At 35.3% G+C, this 24,399-nt stretch overlaps 1 protein-coding gene across 7 annotated transcripts in view; it reads right to left on the reverse strand.

The window, feature by feature from the left end:
- Positions 1 to 290: 290 nt before the first annotated feature.
- Positions 291 to 24,399, reverse strand: part of NGLY1 (N-glycanase 1) — a 61,590-nt gene continuing 37,481 nt past the window's right edge. For 5 of the 7 annotated variants that reach the window (XM_002759663.7, XM_035278577.3, XM_008983922.5 and 2 more), the window contains exons 5-12: positions 19,805 to 20,024; positions 17,597 to 17,718; positions 16,234 to 16,379; positions 13,760 to 13,870; positions 12,272 to 12,436; positions 8,804 to 8,989; positions 1,396 to 1,573; positions 291 to 986 (exon numbers count right to left, since the gene is read on the reverse strand). In XM_002759663.7, coding sequence (XP_002759709.4) covers positions 811 to 986; positions 1,396 to 1,573; positions 8,804 to 8,989; positions 12,272 to 12,436; positions 13,760 to 13,870; positions 16,234 to 16,379; positions 17,597 to 17,718; positions 19,805 to 20,024 — 1,304 coding nt within the window. In that variant the 3' untranslated portion in view covers positions 291 to 810. The remainder of the gene's footprint in view (positions 987 to 1,395; positions 1,574 to 8,803; positions 8,990 to 12,271; positions 12,437 to 13,759; positions 13,871 to 16,233; positions 16,380 to 17,596; positions 17,719 to 19,804; positions 20,025 to 24,399) is intronic. The other 2 variants (XM_008983921.5, XM_002759664.6) reach the window with 2 other exon arrangements.

Below are 24,399 nucleotides of genomic sequence, written 5' to 3' on the forward strand. Positions count from 1 at the left end.
GTCCCAGCTATTTGGGAAGCTGAGGCAGGAGAACTGCTTGAACCTGGGAGGTGGAGGCTGCAGTGAGCCGAGATCACACCACTGCACTCGAGCCTGGTGACAGAGCAAGACTCCATCTAAAAAATAAATATGTAAGGCATTTTCAAAATGTCCACATATTATGAAATTTAAAATGTCTTTTAATTTATGCTGTTGTTAAACATTTTCATAACTCATATCTATTCAAGTATTTTCAATGTTTAGCAAAAAGTAAAAAGTTTTATTTAGCCAAAATAACCACTAAAAAGATGTAAGGCAAAATAATTCATTTTATTTCTTAAATGCCTACATATTTACAATCATATAAATTTTCATGCATTATATAATTTATGATACTATATTTCCACATTAATTAAAAATCAAAAAAGGGAGACTAATTCAATCACTTATGAAGAAATTAATGGCTGATCAGAAAATGTCAAATTACTATTATAAGCCCAAGATTTTATCATAATTATGAACAGCATTTAATCATGAATACCATCGTTCAACTTTTAAAACCATACTTATAGTTTTTATATTAAAATCCCATATTGGGTCAACAAGACTTTACTCCAAATTATAGTCACATATGGAAGAAAGGTTTTTAATTCAGGATTTTATTATAGTCCACAGTGTAAAGATAATTTTTCATGAGGGTTACATGATGGATAGCTAGCAAAAGAAATATGCTGGCACAGGGTGGTAACTGCCAACTAAGCATGCACTGAACCAACAGACTACCGCAGTAACTCCTTGATTACTGCCGGCTTTTCTATAATGTTCAGGTTCTCAAAGGTCACTGAATTTTATAATTATCTCCAGACAATTTTCTTCATGGTCATTTAAGCTTTGTCTAAACAGCTGGGTGTGCTGCCAAGCAATATCACCATCTCCTCCGCTTAATTCTGCTTCCAAAATAACTTCAGTGGCACCAGAAAAATCAGCATAGGAGTGAAGATTTTTATCTGTTAGAGGGGAAAAAAATTAACATTTTGCTTTTGGTAATTTAAAGAACACAGATAGTTTTGAAATGCATTTTATACAGGCTGATGTATAAATTAAACCTTTTAAAAATATTTAAATATTTAAAAAAATACAAATTATTCTTTATGGAAGAAATGCACCCTTTGAAACAAAAAAAAAAAAAAAAAAAAAGATTTTTTTCCTTGGATTGTATTCCACAACAGAAAACATCAGCCTTTCTGTTACAATGGGATCGCACAGGTTTTTGTTAACTTTTTTCTTTTTTTTTTTTACTTAGATAGTATCAATAAGCCTTGGGTATAAAAAGCGCTACATTTCAAATAAGTACAATTAGTCTTCAGAGTGGTAAATATATGTATTTCATGATTAATTCTCCAGTCAAATGCTTACCGCCTGTCAGTTCTACTCGTGCTGTATCAGATCGCAATTTCCACTCTATTGTTCCAGTCTGAAAAGTTTGACTACTTGTTCTAATAGAAATGCTATCTACTTTTAGGCCAACCGATCCACACTCAAACTTCCACGAAATATAAGCAAAAGATGATCCTTCCTTTCGGGCCAGATATACCTATAAGGAGTAGGGATGGGGAGAAAGGAACTGTCAGAAATAATGAAATAGTATAGAAAACAAACTTAGTGAAGAATATTACTGTCACAGGGGAGTATGTACAAGTGGTTATCTAAAAACTAACTTTTCCCTGTTGAAAAGGTTCTTACTGCTAACATTTTTTTCTGGCAATTTTTCCCGTGGCATCTTTTGCCCTAAAAGAAAGGTATTATTTGAATGCAGATGTCCCCAGTAAGTGTATCTCTAAACGACTGCATACTAACCAAATTTTCATAAATCATATTCTTTTATATTAAGAAGTTTAACTCTTTAAAATGAGTTTTATGATTAATCCGGATGAAAATAAAGAATCCTTTTAAATGCAACTACTCCTTAATTTTTATTTCTTTTCTAAATCTGGATTTTCATATAAGCTTTCCTAGCGTGACATATAGCCTCTAAATCAAGAAAATACCTAAGCCATTGCTAACTAATGGTTTAAAAGGTGATATCCATGCTCACTTCTATAAATTCCATGTTTCCTGTTCCTTCATCGATGTCCTTTAGCACATTAAGTGTATGCTATTTAAGGCATCTAAGTCTACTGGCTGCTTCCAGCTCATCCTCTCTCATACTTTCATCTACACTCCTCAAAACACTGCCATGAAAACTGACATCCACAGCCTTGGTCTTTCACAGGTCACTCTATTCAACCATGCTCAAACCCCTAAGACTCTGACTCTTCAGTTGTGCCTCCCTTATGTCTAAATTCCCACAAAAATCTATGTATTTTTAAAAAATAATTCTTGGAAAGAAACTCCTTCTTCACTAGTAATGCACTTACTACTATAGTTTGAACCTTGCACTCACTGGAGTGAATGTAATCATAGCTCACTGCAGCCTCGAACTTCTGGGTTCAAATGACCATGTTGCCTCAGCCTCCAACCACCATGCCTGCCTAACTGAAAATTTTTTAGGGATAAGGTCTCATTAGGCTGCCCAAGCTGTTCTTGAACACCAGCCTCAGTCTCCTGAGTTGCTGAGATTATAGGGGCGAGCTATTGCGCCTGGCTTTAATCAGACTAGTGTTTTAAAATCCCACTTTCTTTATGTTATCTGCCTGGTCTAAAATATACAGCAAGTACCTGGCTCTTGCATTAAGTCTAATCTATTAGCTTTAAAAATCCTCTTCAATTTCATCCCACCTTGAATTGCCAATGGCCCTTTATATTCTTTTATACTATACTGTACCTTTATATGCCAATACTCTGACCTATCTTCATCAAATCATAAGGTCTCTGGGGGCACAGTTTCTGGATTCCTAAAAGCATTTAGGGCCAGGTGTGGTCACGCACACCTGTAATCCCAGCACTTTGGGAGACCAAGGCAGTCGGACACTTGAGGACAGGAGTTTGAGACCAGCCTGGCCAACATGGTAGAACCCTGTCTCTACTAAAAATACAAAACTTAGCTGGGCGGGTTGGCACATGCCTGTAATCCCCCCTACTCAGGAGGCTGATATATGACAACTGCTTGAACCAGGGAGGTGGAGGTTGCAGTCAGTGAGATCGTGCCACTGCACGCTAGCCTGGGTGACAGAGCGAGACTCTGTCTGAAAAAAAGATAAAAATAAAAATATTCAGTAAATATTATTTATTAAGTATTAAAGATCTGTATACACATTAGACTTGATCTTTTTAGAAATATCTAACTCATACTCTAGCTCAGAGGCAAATAGTTGAAAGTACTATATAAAACACATCTGCCATGGAATATCCTATTACATGTACTGTTCTATATTCTGGTCTTTACTCATCAAGTAAAAAATCAGTCACTGATAGTATTCTAGTCACCATCTATTTGACAAACAACGTATAGCTATTTTTCTTCCAGGTGTGCCCATTAATCTTGCAGCTGTTTGTAAGGAAGATGTGGGACTCAGGACTCCACCAGTGTTCCCTGGGAGTCATTAGTTTCACCCATCCTAAACTATCAGGCATCTGGGTTATGCACAGGCTAACTGCTCCTTTAAAGGAGTAGCTAGCAAAGGGAGATATCTGAGAAAGAAAAGCCAAACAGAGAGGTTACTGGAAGAAAGGTGAACTAAAAGAAATAAAAGACTTAGGAAAGTAATCGTAAGACAGAACTATTAAGAGATATACTCCAATTTATATTTTCAGAGCTCACTAGTTTCAAATGTCCCTCAAAGGTGTGGATATAAAATACGATAGGTTGAAGTTAGGTAAACTTCAAATATCTAGCTTACTCCAATAAATGCCTTAATTATACTGAGTGGGTCTGGGGCAGAACTGTGGTTTTAACTGCAAGAGAAGGTTTATAATAGCTGTTGAACATGCCTGAGAGCATCTGTTAAAGACAAAATTTTCAGTCCTAAAGGCATCATCAGCTTTTAAGACTAGAAAGTTAAAGGATAAGACAGAATTTATGATTTAATACTTAAATGTTTAAACATTCAAACATACTATGAGCAAAATAAAAAAGGTCTCATGTTAAAGAAACAGTATATGGAGATATAACAGATGCTATTTACACAGAAAATTCATATCATCTTTTTTGCACAATATATTCTGTGAAGGACTTATTTTTAGAGGTACTAGAAAGTTACCAAGAATATGTATACTAAGTTGGTAAATTAAAATGTACCAAAACAATAGTTTTTTTTTTTTTTTTTTTAAGAGATAGAGTTTCTCCATGTTGGTCAGGCTTGTCTTGAACTCCTGACCTCAGGTGATCTGCCCACTTTGGCCTCCCAAAGACCCACTGTGCCCTGGCAACAACAGAATTTATTAAAAAAACCTCCAATTGGCTGGGTGGGACAGCTCATTCCTGTAATCCCAGCACTTTGGGAGGCTTAGGCAGGCGGATCACCTGAGGTTGGGAGTTCAAGATCAGCCTGACCAACATGGAGAAACCCTGTCTCTACTAAAAATACAAAATTAGCTGGGTATGGTGGCACATGCCTGTAAACCCAGCTACTAAGGAAGGCTGAGGCAGGAGAATCGCTTGAACCTGGGAGACAGAGGTGAGATGATATCATGTCATTGCACTCCAGCCTGGGCAACAAGAGCAAAACTCCATCTCAAACAAACAAACAAACAAACTAAACTTCCAACTATGGTCCTGTCTATGTATAATACCAACACAATCAGTAATTATAATTTATTTAAAAGGAAAAAAGCAAATACTCACTTATCTGGTGTAGAAAAAAAATATTTTTACCAGGATTGATTGTTCCTAATGTTGTGAGTTATTTGACACACATTTTTGCCTGCTGCTTTTGAAAAAAGTTTCAAATGTATTGTGTGCATTCTACAATCTTGGTTTTGTAATCTGCAGGTTTCTAAGAGGTGAGTGTTGCTACCCGACTTAAGTAGGAGTGCTAGTAAAGTCAGAAATCATGGATGTTTTCTCCTGTATTCTATATATACCACCCCACTCCTTCTACCAGTGACCCGCCCTTGTTTCTTTTTGATGTCTATAAGCACATATAGGCAGATACCTTTGCATGAGAACAAGACCTGTGTGTCTAGGGTAGAGCATGTTAGAACTGATTGCATTAGAAGTCACTCAGCTGGTTCTACTGCAGAAATGCTTGCTTGCTTGTTTTGGGGAACCCCCCACCCTACATATTTGGTCACAGAGGTCTGAGCTGATTGTTGTAAAGAGAACAATAACCACAAAAAAACACTTGAAGTATGAGGTATTTTTCACTCAGACTCAGGGTGTTAGTGGCTCTTGTTTCTGTCTTCTTTCCCTCAGTATCATAAACAAACAAATTCTTCTGCCATTTACCCCATTAATCTAAACAGCTGGCCCACGTCTTTCACTTATACCAGCTGCTTGAGACTTGCCTCTTAATTCACCATTACATCTGATGCCAAGCACAGTATTTGACAACGTCTGTATTTGCTGAGTGCTGAATGAATTCCTGACATAATGCCAAGCATAAAAAAAATGCTAAAATGGCTGTAGTGACAAAGAAAGGAATAAAACTGATCAAAACCAAAAAGTATCTAAGAAAGTGTTTACAGTGCTCTACATAGCCCTAGGGTGATACAGAATTTACATCACATACATTTCTACATTCACCAATTTTTAATACTAAACACTTACTATGTATCAAGCACTATGCCAGATAGATGAATACTGAGAGTACAAAAGTGAGTGGAAAAAGACAGGGTCTCTCCCTGAGAACTGTTTACAATCTAATGGGAAAGAGGCAAGTAATTTATACTTATATGTATTTGTTGAATAAATGTCATTAAAGAGAGGTACATGGTGCAATCAATCTATAAAGAGGGAAATGGATTCAGTCTGCTGGGACCTGAGGGAGTGAGGCTTGGGCCAAGTGGTGAGGTTAAGAATAAATTAATCAAAAAAGAGAAGTAGAGGAGGTTCTGTGGAGAAGGGGCAATACCTCTGCAATGCAGAGAGCAAGGGGTAACGTAGTGTAAGGCAAAGCCACAGAAGAAGGCAAGGATCAGATTTGGAAAAGACGTGGAGCTATGTCTTACTCTAAGAGCACTAAGTTAAGGATTAAGATTTTGTAAAGGTTTCTTTAGCAATAGCATAGATCACAGCTTTGAAAGGATTAGCGCAGATGGAGGGAGATTAGTTAGGAAGCTATTAACATTGCTTTTATCAAGGTGTTATCTCTCGCCTCCCAAAAAGCCTACCGGTTGTCTTGATTTAGTTTTCGCATTCTTTTCAATTCAGATATTATCAAACAATGTTATTTGCTAAACAGTCAAATTTAATCTTTGTGTTCCTGGGAGGATATCTCTTTGAGAGGTGAAGAATCTGCTCTAAAACTCTGAAAGCAGGCTGCATATGATGTGTCACGATACCTGGAGATTACTGAGAAAAGATGTGGTGAAAAACAGCTTTACTATTCAACAGAGCTAGAAAATTCTTAATTGGGAGCGTGCTAGTACAGAACCAGAAATACTGATATAGACAGAATATCCAAGTTACGACAATTGTTACTTCCAAGTTATCATCTCTATAAGTAAAGATTCTAATATTTTTCTTCATTTGATACTAAATATTGTAGCTAGAGATGAATTAATCCAACTTTAAAAAAATGGTACCCTTTATAAAAGTATATCAAGACATAAGCTTTACTTGAATTGGGGTGTATTTTCTATTTAATGACCTTTGTCTCTCATTTACATTATTCAAATCTTTCTCATACGATAGAACCTCTCTGACTGCAATGTTCTATTTGGAGATCTCGAAACATGCCACATAGCCTATGCCTTTTTTTTTGTTTGTTTCCTTGCCTGACGAACACCTACTCATCCTTCAGCATATAGCTCAAATGTCGTCTGCTCGTTTGCCCAACTCCCGTAGCCAGAACTAATTACTCCCACCTCATTGTTTCCATAGCAATGTGTTGATATCCTTATTATAGCACTCTGCATCATGGTTAAGATGGCTGTTTATGCTTTGGCTTCCCCTGTTAGATCGTGAGAGCAGGAATCATCTTTTTGTCCATGTAACTGAGAATAATGCCTGGCACAACAGTACCAGTTTGCTGATGAACAAATGAGTGTATAACACAAAGAAGAAATACTGTATAGAGTAGCTCTGTTTCTTGGCATATCATATCTTCTGTAACACATTACTATTTTCTGCATCATTACTACTTTATTAACATTGCTAGTTAGGAGGAAACACATGATTTTTCTCCATTTCAGCAAGTATAGACTAGTCATTGGATAAATAACACTTTTATTCTATCTTGCTTTCTGTTCAGAGAAATTCTTAGGCTACAGATAGTCTTCTAGAAGATGTTCATTTTCTCTCATCTCTATACAACTAATTTCAGATATCTTGAAATTTTACATTTTAGTTTTATTTTCATGCATTTCTTTAGCTAAAGAAGGAAATTCCAAAATTTATAATAATATTAATCCTGTAAATTATTCTTTTTTTTTTGAGACGAAGTTTCGCTCTTGTTACCCAGGCTGGAGTGCAATGGCATGATCTCGGCTCACCGCAATCTCTGCCTCCTGGGATCAGGCAATTCTCCTGCCTCAGCCTCCCGAGTAGCTGGGATTACAGGCACGCGCCACCATGCCCAGCTAATTTTTTGTATTTTTAGTAGAGACGGAGTTTCACCATGTTGACCAGGATGGTCTCGATCTCCTGACCTTGTGATCCACCTGCCTCAGCCTCCCAAAGTGCTGGGATTACAGGCTTGAGCCACCGCGCCCGGCCAAGTTATTCTTTAATACAAAAAGACCTCAACTTTTTTAGTATTAGATAATGCAATTTAAACGGAGCATTTCTATGTTTAAAGAGCAAGTTTGGTTTTGCAATAAAAACTTAAAATTGAAAAAGGGAAAAGCAGAGACCTTATCACTGTATGTCTTTTGTAATTTGATTAATGCCTAGTACAGTGACAGCATATAATAGATGCTCATAAACAATAGCAGCTGTTTATCTGTGACTCAATTTTTTAGTCTAGCTAATACATTTTACAAATGAACAACTTCCCACTCAAGTATCTTGATAAATTAACTTTAAAAGCTTCCTATAAGTTAATTAATTCCATGAAAATCTATCAATAATATGATCAGATCTACTGAGGTCATGTGAATAGCTTTAAGTTTATTTTGGTGTGTTTCTAAAGAGCACGTAGTTTTAAAGCTAAGCCTCTTATTTGTTACTGTTAGCATGTGACTGACGACAACATGCAACTCGGTGTAAGTGAACTGCTATGGTCCTAACCTCTTCTTATTTTTTTTAAGATACAGAGAAGAAATAACTAATATTGCTGCTCAATCACCCACATTCTTTGAAGTGAAAGGCTGTAGATGTCTAACTTACTGAAATTTTGAACTGAATCTATTAGACTCCCTAATAGCCTGCATTTAATGGGCAATCAATACACATCTGTGAAGTACTTAATTAGCAATATACTATATATATATTCATGCAAAAACCAGTCACATGGATTGATCATACATTTGATTATTTTTCCCCATGAAAGAATTAAATTCATCCTCTTTGATGAAAACAGATACTTCCTTAATATAAATGCAAGAATATCTAGTGGACTTCTGATTACACATTGGGGATAGAATTTTCCTTCCCAGGTTAAAGGATTACCAAAAATAAGTTTGATATATCAGTTTTCACATTTTGTACAACTGAAAAATGCAGCCAATCTATATATTTTTAAACCATAACAAAAGTTTTAAATGGTTTTATGCATTAAGTTACCATGTGCCAGTCGGTTTCAACTTTTCTGAATATTGATTCCATTTTCCACACGCCATTCTCCCATCCAGAAATGGTTTGATTGTTATTTGAAACTCGAACATAACGATCTTTCACAATATTATAACAAAGGAGGAGCTGTTTAGAAATCTTCTCATTTTCAGAGGGAATAAACAAGGTTTCTTTTCTCTTAAAAAGAAAGCAGAATTAGTTTTTCAACATTATGAAAGATGTAAAAAAGAAAAAGATAAATTACTAAGTAGAGTTGTAAAAGAATCCTTCAAATTGAAAAGAAAAATTTGTGCCATTGGAAAATTTGGAAAATATTTTATTAATTAAATATAACCAGTATGATGTTGTTATAGCTTCAAACACTATAGGGAGAAAAACAAGACGTATGACCTTTGACTTATGTTTCTGTGATTTTGCGCTCAATTAATTCATTAATTTTTCTTCTTTTCTACCACAATCACTACCTCCTACTTGGACTTCTACAATTGTCTTCTGAGGCTGACTACCAGTTTTCAACTCCTGCTTCTCCTATCCATGATCCACATAGCAATGAAAATTATTTTTGAAAAAATGTACACTGGGATATGTCACTTTCCTGCTTAACTCACTTCAGTGACTTAAACTCCAAGCTCTTTACCAAGGCTACCAGGGCCCTATATGATGGTTCACTGTGCTTGCTTCTCCAACCAGATCTCCTGTTACTCTTCCCTTTCATTTCTACACTCATATCATATTGCTTTTCCTTTAGTAAAATCCAGCTCATTTTGCCTCATGACCTTGACACATGCTGATTCCTTTGTCTGGATACTGTTCTTTCTACTCTCTGCATACTTGATTCTTTCTCATCCTCAGTCCTCAACCATTTCCTCAGTGTCCTTTCCTAATTCCCTAAGCTAGGAGAGCAGCTGAGAGGAATAGCTTGTAACAGTCTTCTGCATGTGCAAAATTATTACAAAATCTTTTATTTTTACCTTAAAATTCCAGGTAATCTTTGCATTCTAGTCTAAAATAACATTGATATTTCACAAAATATTTTAATTCTAAGATTAAAATATAACTTTTCTTTCTGAAAATGATATCACCAATGTTCTTTCTGTTTCCAACTGATTGCAAGATTTAGTTCCAAAAGTTTTTAGATTAATGTTTTTCTATTTACTTTTAAAACAAACATCCATTTCTAAAGGATTTCCTTTTAAGTCCATGGCCCTAAAATGGTCTCCAGCATTTAAGAAACTTAACAAAAATTTCAAAAGGGAAAACAATGTGGTATACAACCCAATTCATATCTTTAAAGGTATTCAACTTCTATGCCATGCAAGATGTAGCACTCCCATGCATAAAAAGAAGTGAAGACCTGGCTGGGCACAGTGGCTCACGCCTGTAATCCCAGCCCTTTGGGAGGCTGAGGAGGGTGGATCACGAGGTCAGGAGATCAAGACCATCGTGTCTAACAAAGTAAAACCCCCATCTCTACTAAAAATACAAAAAACTAGCCAGGCATGGTGGCACGTGCCTGTAGTCCCAGCTACTCAGGAGGCTGAAGCAGAGAACTGCTTGAACCCAGGAGGCAGAGGCTGCAGTGAGCCAGGATCACACCACTGCACTCCAGCCTGGCAACAAAGTGAGACTCTGTCACACACACACACACACACACACAACAAAACGAAGACCTAAATGATATCCATGTTTTAAATTGAAGACAGCTGTGAATTAAATTGGCTCTTTTTAACTGCCCGTATTTAGATTTATACTTGTAACGTACTATATCGGCAGTGATTTGAATTATTTGTTAAATTTAGATCTTGTAATCCCATGGCTGAACCAACGCTTTTAACTGCCTGCTACAGATGATGGGATACATTAAAAAGCAAACATAAGATATATTAGGGATAATACACTCCTTTTAAACATATTCTGTTACTAGAGAAATGAGCTGCAATAATGGCAAAATTTAGAAAAAGTAGATAAATAAAACTTTAGTTTGGAACTGCTTGAGATTGATATTGTGATGAGTTATTTTCCTTTCAAGCATTTTTTCATTGCAAATTTCCTAAACATTTATATTAAATGCTCATCAGTGACTCAACTTTAGCTCACTAAGGGCAAAGGACAGTCTACTACAATGTCCTAATGCCCGTTACACAGATTTTTACTTAGACTCTTAACTTTAGGATCTACCTATTGAAATTATATTTCCACTGTCATTTAATTTTGGGAGATTAATCATGTGATATCTTAAAATAGGTTTTAATATAACAGTAATCATACCACCAATAGTAATTTCTAGCCAATACAGATATATGCAAGCATATACCAAGAAATATAGACGTTCATCAGCTGAATTATCAAAATCCTGTATTTTTCCCACTCTATAAAGTTTTCATCTGGGGAGGAAAAAAGTAAAACAGCATTCTCCTAAATGCATTAGAATCTCATTTTAAAAGACCTAATTAAGTACTTCACAAGAGACTATCCAGAAGTTTAAAGAACAGGTATTCAACCTGATTAGTCATTACCAAAATGCAAATTAAAATCATGATAGTACTATATGCCACCAGAATTGCTAAAACAAAAAGACAGTATCAAGTATACATAAAGATGTCAAAAAATTTCATATACTGCTGGTGAGAGAATAAGCTGGCATAATCATTTTGAAAAATTGTTTGGCAGTATCTACTAAAGCTGAATATACTCATACTCATTACCTAGCAATTCCACTCCTAGGTGTATATCCAACAAAATGCCTGAATTTATTCACTGAAAACATGAATTTGAATGTTTGGAGCAGCACAATTTATGTCAGCCAAAACTAGAAACAACCTAAATAGCCATCAACAGTGAAAAATTACATTCATACAATGAAATATTATACAGTATAGCAATGAGAATAAACATACCATACATGTTACATGTATCTCACTGACACAAAGTTGTATGAAAGAAGCTATATACTAACAGCACATGCCATACGATTCCATTTATATAAAGCACAATAACAGGCAAAACTAATATATAATGTTAGAAGCCAGAATAATGATTACTTTCAAGGGTGTAAGGCAGTGACTGGAAAGAAACTCACGCTTCTTTCTGTGGTTCTAATGGTCTGTTTCTTATTCTGGTTGGCAATTACATGGGTGTTAAATTTGTAATCATTAAACTGTACATTTATAATTTGTGCATTTTCCTATATATTCTTCAGTAAACATTATACTAGACTAAAAATTTACATAAGGTAAAAAATAATGTTAAATCCCATTTTAAAAACTCTTTGCTAACTCTTACACAAGATTATGCTATGTTAATCAGTTACTGAGTCTCTTCAAATATTTGCATCTTAACATAATTAGTCTAAAGATAACTGAAAGGTCATAGTCAATGCAGTTGGAGCATAGTACAGGAAGCACATAGTAAAGGAAGCACGGAAGTAAAAGGATCATCATGCTAGAATGAATTAAATACCTCTAGACCCATTTCACCTCGGGCTACTCTCCAAGCCACTGACCCAGATATTCTTCCACCAAGTTCTCCAGGTTTAGGGGTTTTGGGAGAAATAAATTCAACAAGCTCCACAATTATCCTCTGGAGAAGTTCTTTCCTTCTGTTCTCTGACAAAGATAGTTGCCTCTGTAATTCATGTTTTTAAAAAAAGTTGTTAAGATTAGGGGAATGTATCTCTAAGCAGGAATATACTTAAAACACTTGCAGTTTAAGAGGTCTTGAAACAAGTAATGAATTTTATTTTCAAACATATATTCAGAAAATAAAAAGGACACTGTGGAAAACTTAAATAATTTTGTAAATTTTATGTTGGGAAATCATTTAACACCGATTTCCAACTCTCCATGACCTCTACTGTCCTAGATTTATTTATAATGAAGGTAGCAACTTCTGTTTCTGGATATGATAGACTGGCTTGTATCAGAATGTCCTGCAGAGAAAAGCTAGAAAAGCTAGTGGGAACACACACAAAGAACACTCACATATGAACACCTGTTTATTTATATGCAACAGAAAACTACCAAGGCAGCCAGAACTTGAGAAGTCAAGAATCCAAGAGAAGAAATGAATTGAGGTGAAGGGTACATACTGCACTTCTTTTTTCTTCCAGTCATTTGTCAGTTTTTAAGTGGCATAAGAAGAGGCTGGGAAGCCAAGCACAAAATGGTGACTAAAGTGCTGGAAATCAAAGCAGAATTTGTAGCAGAATCACAGCGCTGGAGTAAAAATAAACTGAGGGTCAGAGTCTTCTAAAGCAAGGGGCACTAGCAAATACTCCAGGTTTTCAGGTAAAGATCTCTGGAGGGCTACACATTAGGGGTAAGAGCAAATTCAAAAGAGACCGAAACCTCCCTAAAATCATAATTACTGATTGGATTCATGTGCTCTGCCCTGCTCTAACTGCTTGCTACAGCAAAATTCATAGCTTATTAAGTTATGAAAAAATACCACACACATAGAGTTAAAATTTTCAGTACTATCAAGGGGATGTAAAATAAAAATTGAACCTTTCATCTTGGAACCCCAGTTCCTCTCTTCAGAAGTAGTCATTGTTAATAATTTCCTGTGCCTTGCTTCGGAAATTTCCTCACGTGGACGTGTGTGTGTGTGTGTACATACATACTACATAAATATGAGTGTGTGTCTTATATCCAAGGCACAGTTACATTGATACATAAGACAACACAACAGACTTTTTATGTTGGGTACTATAAATATTGAAATTTTGTTTCACAGAACTTTGAGATGAGAGAGTTTAATCCAAAATAACTCAAAATATTTCATATGAGTCATGAAAATTTCCAATGAACAAAAAGATATAACGTATTAAAATATTCTTGCTTACAAAATAATGCTACTGCTTTAAGAATTTCAATGGGCTAATAAATGGCTATTCTTGATTATATAAAAATGTCAACACTTCTTTCAAAAATGACAGCCACCACTTACCTGCTTATTAAGCCCATTAATAGTTTCTCGAAGTAATGCTTCTTTAACCTTAGTTCTTCTGGCAATCACCTCTTCATGTTTACAGGAATACCGCCAAGTGACATCGACTACCTAAAACAAATTATGGAATACAAATACTTAGCAAGATTACAACCATCAACCTTTACTTACTAAATATTTTGAATGTATGTAATTTTTAAACGCAAATTTTTTTTTTGTGACAAAGTCTTGCTCTGCTCCATAGGCTAGAGTGCAGTAGCACGATCTCGGCTCACTGCAACCCCCACCTCCCAGGGTCAAGCAATTCTAGTGTCTCAGCCTCCCAAGCAGCTGGGACTACAGGCACGCACCCACCATGCCTGGCTAATTTTTGTATTTTTTAAAGTAGAGATGGCTTGGCCAGGCTGGTCTCAAACTCCTGGCCTCAGGTGACCCACCCACCTTGGCCTCCCAAAGTGCAGGGATTACAGGCATGAGTATCATGCCTGGCCTTAAATGAAACTTTAAAAATACTATCCTTTGTTTAAAATTTAAAAGCCATGGGGCCGGGTGCAGTGGCTAATGCCTGTAATCTCAGCACTTTGGAAGGCTGAGGTGGGAGTATTACTTTAGGTCAGGAGTTTGAGACCAGCCTGGCCAACATGGTGAAACACCTCTGTCTCTACTTAAAAAGTACAAAAATATTAGCTAGGTGTGGTGGTGCATCCCTGTAATCCCAGGTACTTGGGAGGCTGAGGTAGGAGAATCGCTTGAACCTGAAAGGTGGAGACTACAGTGAGCTGGGATTGCGCCACTGCACTCCAGCCTGGGCAAAAGAGTGAGACTCTGTCTCAAAAAATACTACTTTTTTTAAAAAATAAAAATAAAATAAAACAAAATTTAAAAGCCTGTAAAAGAAACTGAAGAGAATATATCACTTACTCATTCCTAAACAGTGATAGTTTAACCAGAAACACTTTAAAAAAACGAAAACTTCAGAACATTACCTTTATAAAATTTGCCTGCAAATCTGATTCCACAAAATTCAACAAATAAAAATTTTATCCATTTTTATTGTATTAAATTTATAATATAAATTTTATAAGTTTTATAATATAAAACTGATTTTTTTATACAAGTAGAAAGACAATTCAATGGAGAAAAAATAATCTTTTCAATAAATGGTGCTAGAACAATTCATTATCCATATGTTATAAAAAAACTTCATACCTTGGGTCATATAAAAAAATTAAAATGGATCACAGATGTAAGTGTAAAACTAAAAATATAAAACTTCTAAACAAAACATAGGAGAAAATTGTTGTGACCAAGGGCTAGGCAAAATTTTTATTTTCTTTTTTGTTTTTGAGATGGAGTCTTGCTCTGTCACCTAACCTGGAGTGCAGTGGCACGATCAGGGCTCACTGCAACCTCTGTCTTGCAGGTTCAAGCAATTCTTCTGCCTCAGCCTCCCGAGTAGCTGGGACTACAGGCATGTACCATCATGCCCGGCTAATTTTTGTATTTTTAGTAGAGACAGGGTTTCACCACATTGGCCAAGCTATTCTCAAACTCCTGACCTTGTGATACTCCCGCCTTGGCATCCCAGTGTGCTGGGATTATGTGTGAGAGCCACTATGCCCAGTGAAAAATTCCTTAAATATAACATCAAAAAGCACAATCCATGAAAGAACAAATTGGTAAACAGAACACTAGTTTCTTCTCTTCATAAGCCATTAAGAGCATGAAAAGACAAACTATGGATAGGGAGAAAAATCTTTGCAAAGCACATATCTGATAATGGACTTACATAAGAACATAGAAAGAACTCTCAAAATCCAACAGTAAGAAAACACAATACCCAATTAAAAAAAATAAGCAAAGGGAACATACAGATAGTAAACAAACACATAAAAAGATACTCAATATTATTTGTCATTAGGGAAGGTACAAATGAAAACCATAATGAAATGCCGCTACACACCTATTAAAGGGGATGAAATTAGAAAGTCAAATCATACTAACTGTTAGCAAGGACATGGAGAAATTGGAAACTCTCATGTACTGCTGGTGAAAATGTAAAATGGCACAATCATGTCGGAAAACAGTTTAGTGGTTTCTTAAAAAGTTATATGTATATCTACCATATAATGCAGCCATTTTACTCCTAGGTATTAAGCAAAGAGAAAAGGCAGCATATGCCCATAAAAAGACTTGTGTGCCTGAATGTTCACACCAGCTTAATCTGCAATCGTGAAAAAAACTGGCAACTACCTAAACAGTCATTAACAGGTGACATGGTAAACTATGGCACATCTATACAATGAATACTGATTTGCAGTGATGATTTTGGTATATACAAATGATAAAACATCAAATTGTACAATTTAAATATATGCAGGCTATTGTATGTTAATTATACATTTATAAAATTGCCAAAAAAGAAAAAAATTTATTTTATTTTTAGAAAAAGTTTTTTTTCTTTTATGCCCTACCTCATCTTTAGAAAATGCTATGACATAGGAAAGCTTCTTGCCCCATCCTATTTCATAAAGGAGTGGCTTGTCACAGACATCTTCACACGCATCACAGTGCAGCCACCGCTGCTGAGAAGGAGAATAGACTTCTGTCCAGACATGGTCTACTCAAGTGAGAGACAAGAGAGCAATGGAAAAAAGGCAATAAAACCAGAATGACTATCAGTAACTATATAAAAATTCCTAAGAATCATAAAGTAATGTGTAATACTCTAAATTTTAGTTAATAAGTGAGCATTTTGTGGCACAAAGGATTTTAGAATACCTGTATTAATTTCTCTGTCTCTTTGAAATCCTTAAAATGTTTTTCCAATCTCCTTTAATGTGGTCAGTTTTAGGCTTACTGTATGCTATAACTCTTAAGAAGGTAGACATATTGGACAGCAGCATAAAAAATATCATTTTGAGTTTAATATCATGAAGGAGTTAATGCCACTTTTGAAACAATAGTCTCTCTTTCTGGACTTTAAGAACCAGAACCAGGAGGAGGTCTAACAGAATCTCTGGTCAATATACGCTCTATATTTGATTTTAAGAGAACACTAACTATTAAGGTAAGGTTTCATTTAATTCTTAAGAAAAATGGAAAGACAAAGAAAACAACTTTTTAACATGAAGACCACACAAGTCATTTTTAAATAAGTATAATGCAAATATCACATGACTTTTATTATATAATTTTTGTATACTGTGATTTAAGTTTACCAAGTCTTTTACAGTAATCCCTATAGCAATGAAGATTTCTTTCTTTTTTTTTTTTGTATGGGTTTGAGTGAGGCAATGAAGATTTCTATGGCACATGACATGTTTTTATCCATATATAAACAGCATCACTATAAGTACCATGGTAAATTGCTAATAAAACATATAAGACCTAGTGTTTGATAGATCAATAGGGTGTTTATAGTTCACAATATCTACTGGATATTTCATAATAGCTAAAAGAAAGTAATTCAAATGTTTCCAGCAAAAAGACAAATATTTAAGATGGCAGATATCCCATAATACTGATTTGCTCTGTAGAATTTATATAAATATATTATTAAATTATCACAAGAACCCTCCCCAAATATGTGTATCTATTATGCATCAATAAAAATAAAATAAAGGGGAAAAAGAATATTTACAGTACAAAGCACCAGGTCCAGTGCTCGGTGTTTTATAAAACTCTGTGATCACTTCAAAAAACCTAGAAGGTTGGTATTATTACTGTTTTACACAAGGCAAATGGAAGGTCAAACTAACAATGCTGAAAAGTAACAGAGAATGATGGGGTCAGAACGAAAACCCAAATCTGTAAGCCTGCAAAGCCCTACTGTACCTGTGTAATCCCAAACATAGCGAGCTTCAAACCCTAAAGCTCGGCAGCAGAGTGTAAAACAATTGGCCCATTCGCCACACCGTCCACATCTTGTTTCCAAAAGTTTCTCAGGGTTATTATATCTGGTTTGAAAAAAGAAACAACTGATTTATTATCAAAATCAATATTTTTAAGGGAAATTACATTACCTCTATGCTAAACAGAAATGTTTCTTAATTTGTTTTTAAATATTGATTTAGGAATCTAGAATATATGAGGCACAGTGTTGGACTATTTGGTAAAAAATAATTAAACAGTAGTTCTACTTTAGCAGTGTTCACAATCCTGAGAAAAGAAATGAACACAAATAATTTTAATATACGGCAGAATGTGATTAAACAATACAACGGGTTAGATTTAGTGTCATGTGAAAGTGGTTGGGAAGGACAGCTTGTATTTGATCTGGGTTTTGAATAACGTAAGATTCGGACAAGCAAAATTTCTAGGAAATTTGCCTAAAGCATTAGCACTAGAGTGGGGTAACTAGCTCATTGTATTTAAAAGGTAAATAACTAACAAATTACTCAACAAAATTTTAGCTTAGTTTAATTCAATTTTATCTAAAACATTATTTTTTTAACAATCAATTTGATAAAAATTTTACTCTTTTCAAGTATTTAAAGGTGCCTGCTAATTTGGAAGTTGTTTTTGGAATTTATTTGTATAACACTCTTTTCAGAAGTTACTCCTATTATAAAATTAGCAGACAATTCGAGAACACTAAATTTTGTATTTTGTGTTGAGATGGGTTTTGAACTGATACAGCTGAGCAGGAAAAGTGCTGTAGCTGAGCAGAGAGGTCAGCCACGCACCTTGGAAGGAAAGCAAACAGTGGCATAAATGAATGGGCTCTGTAATGACAAGTCTCTTAAGCAGAGGCTTAACAAAGCATTTAAGCTAAATAAAATAAATTTAGAAGTTAGGTAATTTAATATCTTTTTTTTTTTTGAGATTGAGTCTCATTCTGTAGCCCAGGCTGAAGTGCAGTGGCACAATCTTGGCTCACTACAACCTCCACCTCCCAGGTTCAAGAGATCCCCCTGCCTCAGCCTCCTGAGTAGCTGGGACTACAAGCATGTACCACAATGCCCAGCTAATTTTTATATTTTTAGTAGAGATAGGAGTTTCACTATGTTGGCCAGGGTGGTCTCGAACTCTTGACCTTGTGATCTGCCCATTCTAGCCTCCCAAAGTGCTGGGATTAGAGGCATGAGCCACCTCGCCCAGCCAATAATTTTTAAAAGTTGTAAATTTACATTATGGAGGTAGAATTAAAGCATCCTATGCTTCTACCTTCTATGTATATTACTAAATCAAAGAACCAGATTAGCTTCTAATTAACAATGTTCAACATCCCAGCCCCAAATAGGGAAGAGCTAGAGGTTAAAACAAGCACATGATTAGAAACTATGTCCCTAAGCTAAAAAGAATTAGATATTTTTAAAACATGGTATCTTTTTTTGACTGATAATACAACCAAACTTTATAAGCATCAGCAATTCAGAAAATCTGACAAACTTATAAATTAAAGAATGGAAATTAATTTAAAATTTAAAATCTCTTTAGTTTAAAATTTAGAGATATGAGGAGTAGGTTAGGTTGGGCACAGGAAGCACCTAATTAAACTTCTGTGTTTAAAAATAAAATATTATAATCATACTGAAGTATACTTTTACCTTCTATATTATCATCAGATGATTATATTAAACATATAATTGTATTTACTGTCACAATAATCAGCATTATTATTATTAGTTACAGGACTGCTAAAAATTAGGTATTAAAAACAAATAACAAGATTTATAGCATTAACATGTATGACTATACTCAAGTTATACTTTAGAACAAGAGACAACAAATTTCTTATAAAAGACAGATGGTGACTATTTCAGACTTTGTGGGTCCTATCATTTCTGTCACCATTATTCAATTCTGCTTTTGCAGCATAAAAACAGATCATAAGCAAATGAATCAGCATGGTTATGTTCTGATAAAACTTTACTTACAAACAGGATGTCGGCTGGATTTCAGCCACCGTTTGCTCACCTGTGTTTTAGAGGAATCTATTTCTGATAATTAAAATAAATATTTAAAAGTTCATTTAGTAAAAATTCACTTCTAACTATTTCACTAAGAGACTGCTCTGACTTTACTGTCCAGGACACCCACCTTGGGAATCGACTGCTGAACTGGCAGGCATCGCAGTAATGATCTTCCACATTGTTTGCACCCCACTTCAGCTCATCATCATTGGGCAGTAATCTATCTCTGGACCTAGTCTGTCCACCACATTTGCTGCACAAAATGTTATTCACCCACTGAAAAAATTCTTCCTTAAACCAGTGCAAAAGCTCCAGCAAAAGAAAATCCTCATCACTTATATTAGTACCTGAGAAATTAAGAGAGAACCAAGTAAGATCTAAAGCTGACAAAATCTAATAATATCCACACATTTATTCTCAAATACGAACCTGAGAAATATGAAAATGTAAGATGATTTTAGAGGTTTTCACTAATAAGAGGCAAGAATAAACTGTGAGTTCATTGTACACTAGGCTGAAATACAATGACATGTATAACTGCACATCAAAAACAGTAGAATGTTTACCACTTTATATTCTCTAACTGATATTATGCATTAACAAGTGAGCTGAACACAATGACCTCTTAGGTAACAATAGTCAGTTTGGAATTGATCCTGAAGTACAAGGGAGGTAGAAACATAAATCTGATTTTGAAAAACATTTAAAAATGGGATACATTCAATTTGCTATCAGGTATATACACAAGTAAACATGAAACAATCACAAAAGGCAGAAATCACAGAATTCCTGATATTTAAAAAATCTTACTATTAGCTTTTCTATTAGGGCTTCAACTATACAATATAATCTATCCACGTATACTCATTCCCAAACACATAAAAACACAGCCATATCTCTAGTATATATAATAACCTTAGCAAGTTATAACATGACAGATAATATTATACCCACTTTTCCATAAACAGATCTCTCTTGGTATTCAAGACCATGGTATCTCTGGGAAGAAGGGAAGGAGAGGGAAAATCAACTTAAAAACATATATGGGGGTTCTCATTTCTATCTTTAATGGTTTATGATTAAAACAGAGTGACAAAACATAAATATGAAGGACATATACAGCATAATGTTAAAATCGAATAAACCTTGATGTTGGTCATAGGCATTTGATATATTCTACTTTGTTCTTGTATTTATGTCTGATGTATTTCAAAATAAAAAACTATAGAAGAAAAAATACAGAGAACATAAAAAGGCCAGAAATATTAATGTTCCTGGAGGGAAAACTCCATATTTTTAAAGTTGTTAACCTTCCACAAATTAATCTATAATTTAACATAATCCCAATTAAAATTATAAAATATTTTTTCATAAAATTTGACAAGCTATTCAGGCACAGTGGCTCACACCTATAATCCCAAAACTCTAGGAGGCCAAGATGGGCGGACCACCTGAGAAGTTAGCAGTTGGAGACCAACCTGGCCAACATAGTGAAACTTCGTCTCTACTGAATACTACAAAAATTGTCTGGGCGTGGTGGCGGGCACCTATAATCCCAGCAACTTGGGAGGCTGAGGCAGGAGAGTCACTTGAACCTGGGAGGTGGAGGCTGCAGTGAGCCAAGTCATGCCACCGCATCCAGCCTGGGTAACAGAGCAAAACGCCACCTGCCCCCCCACACAAAAAAAATTAAAAAGCTAACTACAAAATCCTATGTGAAAGAGAAAATGCACAAAATAGCCAACACAACTTCGAATAAGAATCATGAGGTAAATTTCCCTACAGTGTGTCGAGACGTATTATAAAACTCTCACAATCAAAACATTGTGATATTAGTGAAGAGTAACAAACAGATCAATGAAACAAACGAAAGAGTCCTGAAAGACAGATTTCTAAGCAACTGCACAGCATTTAATAAAGTTAGCATTTTAAAGCAGCTCTAACAGGATGGACTGTTCTATAAATGATATTGGGACAAATAGCTATCTAAGTATCATCCCTACTACACTTCATTAAAAAAGAAATCTACCTCTCTGGAATACTATAAAAGTAGTAATAGAAGTTTACAGGTGAATATGTTTATGTTTTTGACATTGGGTTAGGGAAGGTTTTCTTAAGCAAGATGTAAACTATAAAATCAATAATAACAAAAAATAAATAAACTTTTGAATTTCAGAAGCTACCCTAAAGAACCCTGAGAGGAAAAAAACTGAACATGTCTATATAAGAAAGGATAAATTTCTAAATACATAAAGAACTTCTACAAATCAGTGAGAACATTAAGAAACTCATTAGAAAAATTCACCAAGTCCACAAAAGAAATTCAATACTTTCGTTACGTGGAAAAAAATACGCTTAGACACTTCTAGTATAAATTGGAAGGCAATTTGGCAGGATCCATTATAGTATAAAAGTATTACACATACTTGACATTTTGGTATCTATCCAAGAGGAACACTTGTGGATGTGTGCCAGGAGACATGCTTTACAGGAATCTCCACTGTGGTAGTACTTAGAACAGAGAAAATGGAAACAACCTCTATGTCCATCAGTAGAAAATTGTATAAATAATAGTATATGTATAATCAAAAACACTATGGAGCTAAAAAGATGTCCATCAATAGATTACATAAATAATAGTGTATGTACTATCAAATACTATGGAGTTAAAAAGATGTCCAACACACATTTGCAAAAGAAAAACACCAAGGAGCTGAATGAATATACATGAGATGATAAATTTTATGTAAACCTCATACAACTTAAACTATTTTTATAGATAATCATTTACAGGTATGAATACCCAGGACAAGACATGAAAAGGAACAGAACTGAATGGCAGGGAGAGTCTGGTCTTTCCCATATAATATGAAAGTTGTCCAACAGGAAGATATTCATGGATTAGTTAGATCAAAAACAAAGTTTTAGAAACAGAGGACTGCCATTCTCCTCCTCAGTCTAGTACCTACCATGCAGCAGTTAGAGTGGTCTTTTTAAAAGCACAGGCCAGATTATATGATGTAAAAAACCCTCCAATGGGTTTCCATCTCGTTGAGAATAAAATTCAAAGTCCTAACTCTTGTTCTTTCAGCTGCCCCCCTGTGGTAGGCTAAAAACTCAAAAGATAACCATTTCCTAATCACTCTAGCCTATGAATATAGTTACCTTATGTGGCAAAAAAAGAAAGATCTTTGCAGATGTTATAAAGTTAAGGATCTTTAGATGGGGAGATTATCCTGGAATATCTGGATAAATGCAATCACAAGTAACCTCTTAAGAAGGAAGTAAACGGAGATTTTACACACAGAGGAGACGATGTGAAGATGCAACAGAGAGAGATTTGAAGATGCTGACTTTAAAGATGGGACTGATGCAGCTGCAAGCCAAGGACTGCCAGCAGCCACGACTTTCTCCCCTCCAAAAGCAGCGTGGCTCTCGGGACACTTTGATTTCCCCTTGTGATAATAATTTTGGACTTCTGCCTTCTGGAACTTTAAGAGTAGATTCTTTTTATTTCACCAAGTTTGTGGTAATTTGTTATGGCAGCTCCAGAAATCCTAAATACCCTCTTACCCCTCTGACCTCACACCCTATCTCCTCCTGTCTTGTTCACTGGCTAGAGCCACCATGCTCTCCCTGCCATCTCTAAACATGCCAACCTCACTCCCACTTCAGAAGGCCTTTGCAGTTGCTCATGCCTTCTACCTAAAAGGGAAATCATTGCTTTTTGGAAAAGCCATCCCTGACAGTCCTGTATCAAACAGCATTTAACTAGTCACTCACTCTTCGTTGTTATCTGTTAAAAGTGGTCTTCCTAGCCACTTTTTGTGCACATGCACCGATGTGTGTGTGTGTGTGTGTGTGTGTGTGTGTGTGTGTCTCCCCATAATGGCAGGTGCTTATTGTTCACTGCTATATCCCCAACACTTACTGTTTGCTTCTTATACACTAGATGCTTAGTAAATATTTGAATGATGAAGGGACCGAACAAACATGCCTCAGAATATTACTTAGGATTGTAATTGTTCACCAAATAGTCATTATCAAGGCCAAGAGGAAGAAAAAGGAAAACAGCACATTTGTATTTCTATGTTACATACTCCAGGTATAAATCAGCGTGTTTCCAGCTGGAAGTATGACTATAAAACAGTAACACCCGATTAAGGGTCAATGTTCCTCATTTAAGCAATATCCTTCACTAGGGGCTCAGAGAAATAAAAGTGGATTCCTGTATAAAAGCTCAGAATTCTCACAGATATGGAGGTTAAACAGTAGTCTGACTTAGATACTAAATTCTGTGAAGACAATATTTGGGGTTTATTTCAAAAATGTAATTAAGAAATTCACATTTCTAAAGTTAGCATCTTCAAAAGTATCATATAAATGTAGATTTCTAGTAACTTATAAGTGACAAAATAAAATCGACAAGTTTAAGCCCTAACTCCATCCTCTGAAAACCTCTTCAATGTACGAAAGAAATAAGAAAATGGGTAAAAACATCAGTAGAGGTAGCCTCATCCATGTTCTCCATCTCGTATCTTCATATACAATTTAGTAGGCCACCATATATTTTGTTACCACTTTTCAAAAATGGGTTCTTCCTCCTCCAGAAAGGTGTTTTACCAGTATCTGGAACATGTAATCATGACAAACCTTCAGTCTACCAGGCCAAAGCTATCAAACCATGCTTCTCTGTCATTCAGCAGTGCCACAAGGTCCCTA

The sequence above is a fragment of the Callithrix jacchus genome, chromosome 17, assembly GCF_049354715.1.
Source record: "Callithrix jacchus isolate 240 chromosome 17, calJac240_pri, whole genome shotgun sequence".
In the NCBI taxonomy this organism is placed as follows: domain Eukaryota; kingdom Metazoa; phylum Chordata; class Mammalia; order Primates; family Cebidae; genus Callithrix; species Callithrix jacchus.